Consider the following 16,216-nt stretch of genomic DNA (forward strand, 5'->3'; position numbering starts at 1 on the left):
CACCAGGTAATGGGAGACTTACTCAGCTGTCAACTGAACCACCCAGAGTTAAGTGAAATTCTCCCCTTTAATAAAGAATGCCAAACGGTCTGGGAGAAATGGTCAGTCTGTAATTTCCAACAATTTATTTTTTCCCCAGCTGATGTCACTTTTGCCATCTTCCATTCCCTGGGCAAGTAGAGCAGGGAGTTTTAGTTTACACACTGCAGCTAGAAGTTTAACTCTTTCATAGACAAGTCCCCTTACAACAAACGAGTAAGTACCACCTGATTTTCCCAAATAGCAACTGTTCATTTTGGGGATTCATTCCAAGATCACAAAGTACCTGCATGAGAGGCTTACCAACACCCCCACTGAGAACACAGGCAAAGAAAATGCTTTTAGTGTTTCTGTTATGACCTTTGAGATTTCCTATTCATTCTCATTCTTCTTGTGGCCCTCTAGACATATTATAGCAGGTATCCTACTTTTGATGAACTTGAAAAACCGTTTAGTATCTATCCCCTTAAGGTATAAAAAATATCCTTCAAAGTCTCTCTGTTCCTGTTTAGTTGATAGTGGCAGAGTGCAACAACAGTTTTGTGGTTTTTTTCTTAGTTTTTGGTGAACATAAGCAGCAGCTGCAAATTTCAAACGGTATCTGGGCCAAGCATTTGGTTTCAAATATTCAGCCCCAGACTCCAGGTTTTGGCTACAGCAGTGTTTCCTGAGGGGAGAAGGATGAAATTCAACTACTTCCATTGACTAAAGCAGGAAACAGCTGTTAACCAAGTCCCATAGGAGTCAAGTAACCAACTGTCAGCACGCACTATTGGCAAAGACTAAGACTTCTCAGTTTTGTATCAGTCATATGCAGTAAGAAGAGCACACATGCTGACAGCCTCCACAACACTTCTCTAATCTCTGCAGATCAAAGGTGTCACACACCATTCAGCTCAGCAGAGATCTGAAGATTACAATTAGGTGACTATTTTAAGGGGCTCAGTCACTAACACCTGCAAACTCAAACATACCACTTCCCAGTGGCTTCCTCTCTTTGAGCTCCGGTGATCTCCCGCATCCAATTCTGTTCTCACCCTGCTGTTTTCATCGACTCTGCGTCCCCACCCCATGCTAAGTACTCCACACATCTGCCCTTTCTCTCCTTCTCTCACACTTTCCTCTCACAGATAGCCCCATCACTTTGATTCCTCCCTCCAAAAGGAGGACACACAAAAATACCAAACATGGAGGGCAAAAAGACAACAAATATCTTTCTTCCTGATTTGTTACCACCTGGAATCCCGGCTGACTGGGTTTGCTTTGACTGCTGCCTCTTCTCCAGAGGAGCTGTCATCATCGTCTGACTCCTCTGACTGCAGATCCTCCACCATGGAGCGCAGTGGGCCTGGGATGAGAGGGGAGAAAGCAATTCATCACAAAGACACGTGCAGCATCCAAGCTATCTGCTCTAAACTGGATTAGTTATTATTAAGATACATCAAGGTTTCGCAATAAGATGTCACTGGTAGTTTCATTTTGCACAAAGATATTGCCAAAAGACACTGTATTTCAGTCTCAAAACTAAAGCAGAGTTGGCAAACTTTACAACTGCTGCAAAGCTACCCTAGCCTCTCCCCAAATCCTCCCACTCCCTTATGAAATGAAAACAAAAGGACACATTTTTCATGCATTTGGGGACTATTTGAAATGTCACTCGAGACAATATTTGTAGCAACACAGCATTCACTAAGGTTAGAACATGTACTATTGCCACAGTGTATCTCTTTGGATTACCAGTGGAGGAATCTGAAAAAGAAGCTATGTTGTGTGCTGGCAAAGTGATGAATGTCACATTTATAATTTTTAATAAAGCATATATGAGACTGGAGCAGAAATACTCTGGTGACACTATAGATCAAGCAGCAGCAAACACATTTATAAACTGAGGCGGAAACCAAAGCCAACAGGGAAAGAACCAAATCCAGAGAGATACCGTACTTATAAATTAACTGCCAAAACAAGAAAAATACTTGTTCATGATTACTCTACAACATTATTGCCTTTTCTTGCTGAAGCGTCACAGCTTCAACATATGGTTGCATACAAGAAACTGTATTAGCCTTAAATATATATGGTGCTAGGAAAAGAGATCTAATTCTCACGAGCCTTTTATGGTTATGCAAGGAAGATTTTAACACATTTTATTTCTTGCAACACACCTTGACTGTGGTTCTGAGATGGCTCGAAATCAGAGTCAGAGCTGGAGTCGGAGCTGGAGCTGGAGTTGGAAGGGCTGGACTGGACAGACTTAACCCCCCATAAAAGGGAAAAAAAAGAAAAAGAATCTTAACCTTTCTAATCTGGAAAACCAGTGCAGAGCACAAAGCACAGTGAGACAGCAGCATTTGAGCACTCTACAGCATCATACATCACTGAATGCAGTTCTTGGAATTACAGAAAATATACAAAATGTGCAGTAAATAAAAACGACATTTATGAAAACTTTGATGCACTGGAGCTCAGCACTCCTGGGCAGCAGCATCATCAGCTGCCAACAAAACCCTTCACGCCACTAGTTTCAAATAGTCTCAAGTGATGAATAATAGCGTCTGAAAGAAGTGAAAACACACTAACTCTGAAATGCGAGAGATGACTAGCATACAACTTAGGACAATTATTAAAGCACTTTTAAAAAGCGTACTTATTGTAACCCACCAATGTGCCCTCTGAACACCTCATACTGATCATTAAACATGGAAAGGCTGCCTATGCTAATTAGCTCACTTGACTCTAAAATTACTTCTAATTTATTACAATACCCTCAAAAGAGTTGTTTCTACACCAATTTGAGTGATCCACTGTACTGCTTCCAGTCTATTGTGAAAACATAACAGAAACCAGCTAAACTCTTGAGAAACCAACACCACTCACTGTCAGTATCCAGCAGAAATGCCAGGAGCAGACTATGCAGTAAGACTGCGTAAAAACATACGATGAACTACTGCTAATAACAGCATCCAGAAACAAAGTTTTAGTGCTATGTATGTTTCTAACTTAAACCCAGATATTGTACAGCAATCACATGCTTTAGCTTAAAGGACCACGAGGTGGCAGCGAAGGCTAAATCAACTATTTCACCCCCAATACCAGCGTGACTATTACAATAATCTTAAAGGGGTTTTTGTTACTCAGTAAGATGTAGTTTAAAGAGTCTCAATGTACTGTAATATTATCTTGCCTTTTTTTAAGTAATTCACTGGAAATTTAGCATTTCAATTTCATTGCACCATTACTGGGAATCCGCCTATTACGTCCACTACCAAATCCTGATGCTAGAAAAATCACACTTGATCAATAAACTTTATTACAGAAAGTGTTAATACTACAGCAATATTGTAAACAGGTAGAAAGAGCACATCAGCAGCTTTGGGTATTAATAAGTGAAAGCGGTGGCAGTACTTTCATCCAAATACCACCCTTCCCTATAATTTGTCACCCAAGTATTGTTAAGAGGTTCATTTATTCAACTGTAAGAAGGCGGGGAAAATGTCAAGAAGGGTTATTACAACCCTTGTAAATTATTCAGTAGCACAGGAGAATAATTTAACACTGCCAATATCTGATGTATTGGCACATTGCAGCAGTCCTGTTTTTTTTTGAAAAATTACAACATGAAAGAGCAATATTTTCAAGATAAGGGAACACAGCTCTTGTGTCTTACAGATTCAATCTTAGTATCTTTCATTCCTGATAATCTAGCAGGTGTTCCCTTAAAATGACTTAATAGGACCTAAGAAGCAGAAGTTGGAAGTAGTGTAGACCCTCATCTCTCCTTTTGCTATTAACCCTATCAGCTATTTCAACCATTTAGGAGGCATCCAGCTGGACATGCTCTGCATGCTCAGGCTGCAGTTACTGTCACTGCGATATGACAAAAGCACATGCCGACAATGGAAAAAAGCAATCCTGCCCTCACATCTCAGCCTCTCTCTTTTGTCAGCAGTAGCATTTAGGCAGTCAAGCATGAGGCCAGTTCAGGGAACGGGACTTCATGGGGGAAGGAAAAAAAAAAAAAAAAAAAAAAAAAAAAGAGAGAGAGAAAGAAAAAAAGAGAAAGGACAACTAACTTTCAGCAGGAGCTGAAATGGAAGGAGAAGCTCCTCCAGCCCACTGCAAAGCACATGAGCTCTCATGCCAGCAGCACAAATGAGAGCAAGACTGTTCCTTTCAACAGCAGCCTGCAAAGATGTCAACTCAAAGCCATCGTGGAGTTGCAGCCTCAGAGCATGTTGCACAATACGTTGGCTGCAGCAGCAAAGCTGATTTAAGAGTTTCCGGGCCCCAGTCCACCTCCAGCTGCTCATTCGCTTTAGTGATGTGGCTTACCACACAGATCCAAACAGCTGTACCAGTACAAACGATGGAGTAGCAAACTGCAGGCTTGGGAGCAAAGAGAACCCCCCAGGGTGGAAAAGGAACTCAAACAGTCTTCTCTGTGATGCCAATGCATTATGCAGTTACACCCTTAAGCTTCAAGTTCCACAGAAACCTAAGCTGATCTGACTGGCAGCTGCCATGGTTCTCCCTCCATCACACTGAGTATTCCTGCCCTCCTTCTGGGCTAGCACTCAAATACCTCTGTCAAGCATCCAACAGACACAAGAGCTGGTGCAAGAGAGGACACAGAGGCATACAAAGCTTGGTGGGGGTAGGACAGGACTGCAGCAGACGCTGTGGAACCACAACCACAGCTTGTGGTTTCATGGAACAGTCTAAACAGCACTATCAGCTTACAGCTGCATGGTGAGTCCCAAGGGGATGGACGACACCTAAGAAATAATGAAGTACAAGACACTCAGGACTTAACAGAGATCAGCAGAGAGCAGAAGCTCGTAGTGAGGGCCGCATATCAGGTACAGAAATTACGGGCTTGCTACACATTGCTGTACTTCAGATATAAGGCTAAAAGTAGAGAGCAGCTGCTTCTTCCTAACGCACAAGCTACACATTTAATCAATCTAGAAAAGATCTTTGCAGAGTAACTAGAATTAACACTTCCCCAATAAACTTTACCAGGAATCCTTTGCAAAAAAATCCTTTCCAAAATAAACACATCAATACTTACTGTACCATGGTGCTGATTAAATCATAATACAAATTGTCCCTACAAGATTTATTCTAGTAAAACAAATCTTTCTAAAAGTGGTCAGTAGGAAGCAGTTCAAAAATTCATGTGATTTTATCCTGTGAATCCTATTAGAAGACATATGGCTTCTTTATACCAAATATAAAATACACGAGTGAAAAGTAGCAAGAGTTTGGATTTAAGTGATGTCTTTCTTTCCCCTCCTACTTTTTTTTTTTGCCTTCTTTTGGAAAATGATTTCTAGAACACAGAGGATGAGAAACGTTCTTAGTTGTAAAAAGGAAAAAAATATTTAGACAGCTTTTAAAAATAGTAGTACAATAACATAATTTGTTTTATATTTTACAACACAACTTATTTAGGTTTAGTGCCATGTGGTTGTAGTTTGAGCTTTAGCCAATAGCACATTTCTTACAGGCCACGTCAGGAGTAGGGTTTTTTATTTACATTTTAATACTTTTTTTTTTTTCCCAGAAACAAAACTGAAATTATTTCCTCCTTTCTGAATTAAGATCACTTTCAACAACATTACGTTATCATAAGCAGGTAGAAAGTGTACCTACGCCTACTGTACTCTAGCTCAATAAACGTCACTGCAATGAGACATCATAACCTTAAACTCTGACTTTTAGATAACTCTGCCTGCAGATAAATCTAAATGGAACTGCGTATCTGAAACAGGAGGTCAACCAGGTAGCAGTAATAATTAATAGTGACTGACAGGATTTTTAAAGAAGAGTTTTATTTGAGACACAACCCAGCCTATGCATTTGCCAGTCTGGTTCTCTGTCTTATCTGAGGAAATATTTTTCAACATCTTTTTCATGCAGGGATTTAAGCAGCACACTTAAAAATTCTGGTAAAGGACAAATCCCTACTCACCTCTGACTTGAAAGAAGTTTCATCCTCTGAATTCGACTCCTCCATTTCCACAGGCTTTTTGATCTCCTTGGCTTCACTTTCAGATTTTACCTTTTCCACTTTGGCATTCATCTTCTCCTTGGTTTGTTTCTTCTCTGGGTATGAGGAAGACGAGGTTCTGGGAGATGTCCCTAGGATATTCTTTACCCCTTTGGAGCTACTCTTTTTTTGTTTTTTGGCACTAGGCTTTGGTGACTCCACATTGGAGGGCCTCTTGCTGGAAGACTTTAACTCCGGCTGTGGCCCACCCTTTGGAGATGTGTTCTCCAGTTTGGTCTCCTTCACGGCCAGTTTTGGTTCCTTGAAAGCAGCTTTTGGAGGTGCCTTCTCCTCCTTAGGCAGTTTGTTCTCAGTCGGTTTTCTGGAGGAGTCCTTCAAAGGCTTGTTTTGTTCTCTTTCAAGGTCTTTGGAGGAGTTTTTACTCTCAGAGTCTTTTCTTGGCCTCTCTCTGTGCTCCTTGGTTACTTTGTGTGGCTTAGATGCCTTGCTACTATCCTTGTTTGCATCCTAAAATTCAGCAACAGAAACATGCAAGCTAGGTATGAAATTGAAGCTCTGCAGAGAATTATAAAACACATTCTCATAATTCACATTGAAGCATTTGTTTCATGTAGTCATCCACCCACACATGCCTAATGTACTTACCTACCTCTGAGGTAGACATCTAGATTTCACTAAAGCCGATGGACAGAAATTGACAGTAGCCACTTCAACATCTACATTAGGACAGGATGAAATGTGTTTCACAAATGCCTGTTCTTTTCCATGGTCTATAAAAGGAGGTCTATAAACACCTATAGATGTTTTGTTCAGATTTAATCTGCAGGGTTAACATCTGAAGCCAGGTAAGAGGAAACCCACTCAAGCTGTGTTGTACTTCACACATTTTAGGGAAAAAAACCCAGCAACTAAAGAGATTTTTTTTAAGGTTAAATCACATCCATGGCAAATGCAAGCTATGTCATCAGCCTAGCCCCCAAATCACCACATCAACCACACTGCAACTTGACAAAAACGCTGAATGTCCCCACAACCATAAGATAGCCGAAGTCTCCGATATCAGCAGGCATTTTATCACCTTTAATAAGACACCAATCATTAGGACCCTGCCTACCCTGAGAGTGAGGTACGCATGAAGGCAAACTTCCCTTTGCGAATTACATGTGAACTCAAAACACTTATAGAAGTGGGTCTTGTGGGGAGACGCTGGTGTATGAACTGAATACGCGGAGACACAAACACACGTGCACCTCTGAGGGCAACCTGGAGGAAGAGAAGCAGGAGACTGTTGTCTCTCTAGCTACTGGCAATTTTCACCAGAGCTTGTGTCAGAGCCCTTTATTTCTCTTCTGTCTTCTCTGTTTTCTAATGCTTAATTCTTGACCAAAATTAAATCAGCCACTGACAGATAAGTCATCTTTATTCTGTTTCATAACATCAACATTAGAAGACATGACTGAAGGGCCAGAAGTGCTCAGAGCCCCGAACAAAATGGATATCAGAATTGAATTACACCATAAAATGAATTGGTTTTAATATTTGTGACTGTTCAGGCTGATAACGTGTATGTAAGCTTCTTCAAAACACATTGCCTGTGGATTGTTTCTCCAATGCAGAATTACACAAAAATAGCTTCAGCACAAGTGAAAAAAAGAAAAATCAAGAACTCAAAAAAAAAAAAAAAGAAAAAAAAAAAAGAAGAAAGTGTCAAGAACTAGACACTGCTGAATGCAAACATCAAATCTCGAAATCACTAGTTTGACCAAGTGCAGCATATTTTAGGTTCTGGACCTTCTACCAGAAGGTCTTTACACCACTACCTTAAGTAGTCCTAATGATAGAGGAAGTGCTGACTCGACTCAGCCTTGCTGTGAAGAAATGCAAGGACTTAGAGTACAGCTTTACATGACAGACAGCGAAAGTTCCACATACATCATCCTCAGCTTCAAAGCTACAAGTCAGAAGAATCAGAGAGGGCTTCATTCAACTTTATCTGCTATAGCAGATCAGGAGGAAGATATGGTTCACCAAAAAATGCCAGTCTTGGACACTTTCTTTTCAAAATTTCCTTGTAGAGAAGTCTAGCAAATCATAAAAAGGGCTCCTAAATTATGGTAAGTTCCAGACCATTAGCTAGTGAACTACAGAGTACAAGGAAGACATTTTCAGAGTCAGATGTAGCCAAAAATAGCTGCTAAACAAGCTCTTAGTAGCAAGTCCTGGAAGACTTGTTCACCTCCGGATGACACAAAAGCATGCTTCACTGACCTTTGACCCATGGGATGGTTTGGTCTTCTTGGGATCAGAGAAGGCAGAGAGTGGTATTGTGGGTAACATTGGATAATCAGGACTTGGCCTTGAAACAGTTTCTGCTCCTTCTGGCATTACCATCACCTAGTAATAGAGAGGAGAAAAATTATGTATGAGTAAATTTGCACGGACTATTAACACATGATTACATTAAGTCACTTGCTCAATTAACACACATTCATCTTTTGGATGTTTTCCCCTCTACTTAAAGGCCATAAAAAGCTATTGTCTAGGTAATGCTCAGTTTCAAGGCAACTCCTCAAATACAGAACATTAAAACCACAAAAAAAAAAAAAAAAAAAAAAAGGAAAGAAAGGCAACGTGCAATATCAAGTATCTTTCCCAAAGGAAACTCCAATATTGTGAGCACAAGCAGGCAATAAAACTCTGGACAAGAACTGTGGTTCTGCTGCAAATGCTTTTATCCTGTGAACGGGTAGCAAGGCAAATCTGGAAGGAATGAGCAAGACTTCATCAACTTAGGAGAAGCTGAATTCACTCATTCAGAAAAAAAAAAAAAAAAAAGAACAAACTTGCCACTTTTGAGTTTTATTATTGACAAACTTCTCCACAGCTTTTTAACTTTTTTAATTTTTCAAGCTAGAAACATGTTTTTTCAGAAGAAAATTTTGCCAGCAATTAAGATCATCTTGAATAAAGTCCTTAAACAGAACATAATTATACCATACTATATACGGGGGTGTCTCAGAATATAGTCTTGACGTTCTTTGGCTGGTTAAAATCTTAACATGCTTTGTGACTTGCACTAATTTGCCTAGGTCTTGTAGTTCTCGTTTCTTTAGTCTATCACTGCATGTTACTTTCCCAGAAGTAAGAGTTCACCCACCGTAGCAACCCGTATCTTACTAAGCTTTTAAAAGCCTATTTTTTTTCCTCCCATGTCCATTGTCGCTCCAAATTTCTAACCCTTGTCCTTAATTTTTTATTATCTAAGCCACAAGCAGCCGACCTCAGGTTTAGAGGACATTTATTGACCAGGAAGCGCTAAGTATTAAGCTTTCCTTTGGCAAAAATGAGTACCGAATAGACTGGAAGCCTCTCCCTTTTCATGAGCTTTTCTATACTGGTACAGCTCCTGAGACTATGAAGGTCACGGATAACTGTAACTGCCTGATGGACAGCTCGCAGCATCCACAGAAAATCTCCATTTCCAGAGAGATTTTAGTGCTTTGATATTAATGGTCACATTTAAATTGAAAATGAAGCGCCACCAATCACACAAGCAATGGTTTAGTTCTGCTTCAAGTGCTGCAGTCATATAACCAGGAATAAAAATTGGCTGGGTCATCCTTTAGATGAACATGGAAAACTGTAGCCTGCTGGGCTGCAGCTAAAAAGAAACCCCAGAGCAAACGAATCACTATGCATTTTAGCAGAACCTCTTCAGATCTCCATTCCCTTTGGCACTTACCCCTCCAGCCCTAATGAGTTTGCGTCTGAATTCCTTGGTGGGGTTGTTGAAAGTCAGTTTCTCACAACGAAGGTGGTTCACAGGTGGATTTCCCTCCAAATTTAAGAACAGGTCATACGTGAAACAAACCTTTTTCGGCTCCTCCTGAAAACAATAAAGACTTTGGGAAAATGGAAGAAGTTTGACAAGCACACTAAAGCAGAGGATTCAAACAGTCACTCCTGAAAATCGCAAATAAACCACTAAGGAAGTGTTGCATTCACAGAGTTTTTCATCATAAGATCAGAGAGCTAGAAAAACTATTTGTGCCTATAGAGTGCCTGAAGTTAACATACCATTCATCACTCAGGCATGGCTTTTCACTGCAAAAGAAATGCACAGACAAGGATACCGACTGTCAATTGTCCGTTTAAAGTTGTTCAAGTCATGCTAGGAAAGCAGATTCACAAGCTTTATCCACTATTCTGTTTTCACCGAAATTCAGATCCTATCTTCTTTGGGAAGCAACTGAACTATAAGTACCAATATTAAGAAAAGCATAATCCTTTATTTAGAGAAGGAACAACTTCTGAACTCACAGGATCTCTGCGGGTACTGAGAAAAGATTAAATGCAATGGTAAAAGGATGACTCGTTTTGTAAAATCCTTTTCAATATGCATATTGCAGGGGCTGAATGGGAAGATATCCTAGGCTTTTGAACTTTCCAAGGGCACTTTCACTGAAGAAATCCGGAGTTTGTATGCATGTTGGGGATCATCTGCGCCTCACTGGTTTTGTTCCACCTGCTGCAGAACCACAGCAAACACTCTGCATTTGCAGTACAGAATGGAAGAAATCTCTTCCTTTTTTCCTCCTGAAAGTGCAAATACTGCATACTACTTGGGTATTACTAATATTGATATGACATTTCCTGGTATTATCTTGTATTCTGCATTTCAAGATGAAAACTCAAAATGTGGCAAAAGAGACTCTCCTGCAAACCACACAGAGCCTTACAGTACATTCAGTATTTACATGAATGCATCCCACATGCCTCATTCAATGTGCAACATCAAGCAGCCGCACAGCAGTCTTTTCCACAATTCATATCCAGCAGCTTGATTTCCTGGTGTCGTTGCATTGTTGTAAGGGAACAGACGCCGCAGGCTTCTAGCCCAAGCCATTAGATTTGCTGAAAATAGGTTGAAGCGTCAAACGGCTTCAGACCACCCTGATTCCTGCTGTTTGCTTGGTGGATACTAACATCGCTAAAGAAACCATTTCTTGCACAAACTATACCTCTAATAATAAAGAGTGTGGTAACCACACCTGGTTTACATCAAAATCAGTACCCTAAGCACACCTGGGAGTCAAGGTCTTGGATCCTAACTCCCCAAACAGGGGAAGGCAGACATCTAAGCAGACACATACAAAAGAATTGTCTCCCACGAACAAGCAAGAACATGCTACCAACACAAGGGTGTTCAGATCCTCTTTTGGAAAAGTCCTGAAGAATCCACGCAACACTTGAAAGGGCTCAATGTCTACTAGAACACATGAATGGGAAGACAAAGGAAAATACTTGCCAAATAGACTGCCTTGTCATTTTCCTCTTCTCTACGACCATTCTCATTAACTGAATCATTAGCGAGCTCTGCATGCATGTGCTTACACTGGAGTTCAAACAGCAGCTACAGAGGGTACCTCACAGTCTAATAAACTTAAATGAAGGATGAATAGAAACCCAAATGCGGCCTAAGAACAGTTTCTAAAATGCTTTTCCTAGTATGTAACATAGAATAAATTGATCTTGGATATATTAGCAAAAGCAGCTTTAGTCAAAAGCTGTTATGCCATCACATTATCAGATGTCTGCTTTGTCATTTGTCTGTTTGCTTTCAGGGCAGGAGAGGGGCAGCAGATTAATTTTCCTTTTATCTTAGGTATCCCATTTTTTTATATAGACTCGAAAGCATCAGAGAACCTCCCAAATATTTATTGTACCCTTGTTGATGAGATTCCACTTTTTATAAAATTAAGACAGTTTTTCAATGTGATTTTTCTCCAACTTGGCGATTACAACTGCCCTGGGAACCGAGTCCCAGCCAAGCAGCATGATCATTAAAATATCCTTTGTATCATCTCAGACCATCAGAAGCCCCCCACCTAAGTGAATAGTTAAGATTACAGCACTCCTAAAAGAACAAGTACAAAAGTCTGAAAGCAAAAAGCTGCAAATAAACATTCTTTCCTTTACTGCCTTCACTGACAGCTAATGATTACAGCTCAAGACACTCCAAAGCTTAACCCATCCGGTCCTCTCTAAAAGGTTCTTCTCTCTAAACAACCGGGGGCAGGGGGGGAGACGGGGGATAGAAATGGAAAAAAGAAAGAAAACCAAGGAAAACCTCTCTCAATTGACCTGGACCTACACATCCTCTAACTTTAAAATGGAAAGCCACACTGAATCCACAGTGCCACACTTCAAAGCCTTTCTAAATAACACGTTGGGATCTACACATCCTGCTGCTTGGAGCTGCAATAGAGTGTGGGTACTTTTTCACCCTACCAACTTAGATCAGGCAGTCTCTTTTCATCCTGCAACACCACTTTACGTACCCAGCCAAGCCAAGCTTTACTCCTCATTGATTCCACCTTCTGATAGCCAACCCTTGATGTCAACAAGTAAAACTGAAAGGAGGACAGACTTACTTTCTGTGAGTATTTTGTTGCTCTTCGAGACCATAAGCTTTTCTAAAGGTCCTTACTTCCTAGAAAGGCTTTAAAAGGATGGATCACATGCATTTCTAACTGGTAGATATTGTAGTTATTCAGATTAAAATTCAATGGTCAATTTGGACATGAAATGGTTAACCTGGTATTGGATCTCTGAGCAAGCCACCTTAGAACCTCAGTTTATACCTGCCCCTTAAATCTCAGATGCCAGAGAAGTAAACTAGAAGTGTGTACCTCACAGCTAGGGCCGAGCTTTATTTGCAGCCGCTGTAAATTTCCCTCCATCCAGTGAATCTCCAAAGCTGAGTACGTTACACTTTATTTTTACTGTTTTCCAGCTTCCTGTCTGGCACTGCACTGTTACGAACCCTGGAGTTGCTTTATTTTTCTTCTGAGTTCTGAAGTAATGGGTTAAAGTTCTTTTGGCACTTTTCATAAGAGGAGGAATTTTTCAAAGTCTTTTGTTAAAATTTCCTTGTCCTGTTTTTAAGGCAGGGTGTGCCCTTTGCCACTTAAACACAAATCAAAAGAATTTCACTGGTAGCGTGCGCATGAAGCTCATAAATCACTTTTAGAAAGCCATAAAACAAAATTATCTACAAAAATCTAGCACACCAAGGAAGCAGGCTCATGGTTATTCAATAACTATAACATCTAACACTACTTCCCTTTTGCCATAGATCCAGCCTGACAGAGTCATTTATCCGTAACCGGTTCATAACTTCTGTATAAACGAAACCCCCTTTCTAGGCTTGTACAACCCGTTTGACTAGTCTTCCACCCCACTTCCAGACAGGACATTGAAGAGTGAATAGCTCAATATTCATTTTTTGAAGCAAGTAGCTTTATGTTACACTCTGCTAACAAGTCCATGAAAAACCCTTATCTTTTTTGAGATTCTACACGGTTATGTAAAATACCAGAGAACAGCATTTTGGAACTCTCCCCCATCTGAAGTCTATTACTTAGTTTGAAAATTAGGAAAATATACTCACTGCTCAAAGACAAGCATTTAATAACCTGCTAGCTCTTGCAAATACCAGATATGATGCTGGCATGGCTAGTAAAGCCGCTACGTTTGACAAAGCTTCTTTGCCAGGCACTGCAATCTAGTCAGCATATGGAGATGCCTATCAATGTGCCACACTGAATGGCTACTGAAACACACACAGCCCGGGTGTTTTGGCCAGGAAAGCAGTCTGCTCAGATAGAAGAATGGGTAAACTGATAATACGTATTAACTTATGGCAGGAAAAGGTAAAAAAAACATTCACCACTCATCAGCAGCACAAAAGAAAGTGCTGCAGGTTTGGTAAGACAACACAGAACAGGCCTAAAAAATGTGAGCAACAAATACTTCCACTTAAAGGTTAGACAAAAATGACAAAATTTACTCCTCCTTCCATAACTTTCAGCAATACTGAATAAATACCAACAGGGTAAATCTACTCCTCCTTTCCTCAAACCTGTGCAGACCCTGCCCCGATAACAGCAATTTGTTAGGTAAAATCAAATGTGTCATGCAAATGTAGGCTCTTCAGCAACCTTCCTTACAAGTATTTCACAAGCCGCTACCTTCCTCATGGCACAGTCCTTGACACGTAGTTCTACTTGATCTCCAGTTTCACCTACCCTGACATATGTGCATCCATGGACAACGTCTCTGCTGAGTTCCAACTTTGAAACACAAATAATTTTTCCCTTCTCCGATATCTTTCTATGTATTTTATATATCACACACAAATATTGCAGCAGAGGTAAAATATGCATGTGTTTATTTTGAACCTAACTGGAAAAATCAAACATATTTCTCTGCTTTCTTTGCTTATCTCTCATTTCAGTAATACAAAAAGCCCAAGTTACATATATCCATTATGTAAATACTGGAAGCCTTTTATCTCTAGCACTGAAATTGGGAGGTAGCATCTTTAAAGAGACTTTAATACAACATCTTATCCATGTTGCATTAGTATCATCTGCCTTATATCAGAATAGCATAGAAGTATATGAGACCTTTAGCTTTTGAGGGAGGGGGGGATTGATCTAATTTGATTAGGATGCAAAAAATATAAAAGGGGATGAATACCAAAGTCATACCTGTGTTACAGCCTCTAGGTTACAACATATGCCACTATAAGAGATGGATTTGGAGACAACAATGAGGCCATGAAAAAAGCCTCAAGACTGTTGAAAATGAGTCGGGGAGAGGGAAGGGGAAGAGCAGTAGAAAAACAGCAATGCATTTATTGTACCCAGTTTGTATTGATTCAAGCACCAGAAGCCACTAACAGCAGCCCTCATTACAGGAAGGAACACAAAGGATTTTAAAACAAAAATAGCACACTAACATTTTCAGTCCAACAATCCCAAATGATCCACTATCATTAGTCAACCGTGCTTTCAAAAGCTTTATCATTCAACCTGCTGAGACCCTGCCATTTGTTTTTCAGGCTCAGTTACAGAGGCAAAGACTCTAGCAGGCCACCAATACCAAATGAGACTGCAAGTCCTGTGGCCTGTGTAGACCGCTGCAGCTCTCTAGAAAGCTCAGATATACGAACTGTCCAGGTTCACAGCAATATTCAAAATATATATTCTGTAATTTGAATTACAAGACTGAGAAAGCACAAAGCACCTACTTATTGAGAAACTGAATTACAGCACAGGAAGGACAAACACATGCCAACAAGGCATAACTGTGCCCGTAGAAGACAGAAACAGGCTCTTGCAGCTGTTATAATACTCTGCTGACACTTCCTTGTCTGACAGAAAGGCACCAAAAGTTTCAGTGGGGCCAAGAGCACTGACTCCCCTACTCCAGACAACAACAACAAAGAATAGTCCAACACAAAGAGTTAATGGGCAGTTTTATGCAAACTTGCCTAAAAAAAAAAATCCCTGATGAAGTTCATTAAAAACATTCTTAAGTCTTTCTTAGTAAAACTGTTCCTTAGCAGTGAACAGGCCCATGTTTCTTTAGCCAAAGCAAAGAGTACACTGGCTCTGACAACCACTATTTATCATCCTAGTAACAAATTAGAACAGGGAAAGGAAACGGCTTAGAAAGGAGGCTTAAACTGTGGAAAAAAAAAAAAGTTTCAGCCAACCATGGCAAAGATCAACCTCCGCAGATTAGTTCACTCCCTCTTTAAATCCTTTCTCTTCTCACCTTTACAAAGCTAAACATGCATCGATAACAAATCCCAAAGCCTTTGCAACTCTTGTTTCAACTGAGAGGACACATCAACAAAAACGTGCTAGAATGTAGGGAGCATATGGCCAGAAAGACCCACCCCACTCCTCCTGCCCAGCCACCTATGAAACGGCGTTTTCTACCCAATCCCAGAATCAATCCATAACATCTACTTGAAAAGAGTTATTCAAGGATGAGTCCCAAATGCTGTAATCAATTCAGGCAAATTCAAAACAATATATGCTCCACACACAACAGCTGATACCCACCAGTGTCAACAGGTTTACAGAGATCAGAGTGAACATATGGTCTGGAAGTAGTAAAGACTTATTTATTTGGTGCTTTAATGTCACATTCTTTAATCAGGAGAAAACAGGCTGTATTCTAAGCCTTTGCTTTTTCTCCTCTTTCCCAATTTCTACTAGAACCTGTTTTTTGCTTATCTTTCATCTTTGCATTTCTACCTTTGCAGAAGTATTCACCCCTTACATTTCCTTCAACTCTACTTACTGAAAA

General features: G+C 40.2%; 2 protein-coding genes across 2 annotated transcripts in view; one reads left to right on the forward strand and one right to left on the reverse strand.

Annotated features, from left to right (window-relative positions):
* The window catches only part of LOC309681428 (acidic leucine-rich nuclear phosphoprotein 32 family member B), a 239,592-nt gene that overhangs the window by 165,500 nt on the left and 57,876 nt on the right, over window positions 1-16,216 (forward strand). The gene's annotated exons all lie outside the window — the stretch shown is intronic.
* Window positions 1-16,216, reverse strand: part of MLLT1 (MLLT1 super elongation complex subunit) — a gene marked incomplete at its 5' end in the record, with an annotated part of 28,071 nt that overhangs the window by 3,289 nt on the left and 8,566 nt on the right. Inside the window, 5 exons of the mRNA XM_082495363.1 lie at window positions 1,276-1,387; window positions 2,202-2,289; window positions 6,011-6,556; window positions 8,318-8,443; window positions 9,792-9,935. Of these exons, the coding sequence (XP_082351489.1) occupies window positions 1,276-1,387; window positions 2,202-2,289; window positions 6,011-6,556; window positions 8,318-8,443; window positions 9,792-9,935 (1,016 nt within the window). The remainder of the gene's footprint in view (window positions 1-1,275; window positions 1,388-2,201; window positions 2,290-6,010; window positions 6,557-8,317; window positions 8,444-9,791; window positions 9,936-16,216) is intronic.

This window comes from Vanellus vanellus (assembly GCF_965231255.1).
Source record: "Vanellus vanellus genome assembly, chromosome: 25".
Classification (NCBI taxonomy): Eukaryota; Metazoa; Chordata; class Aves; order Charadriiformes; family Charadriidae; genus Vanellus; species Vanellus vanellus.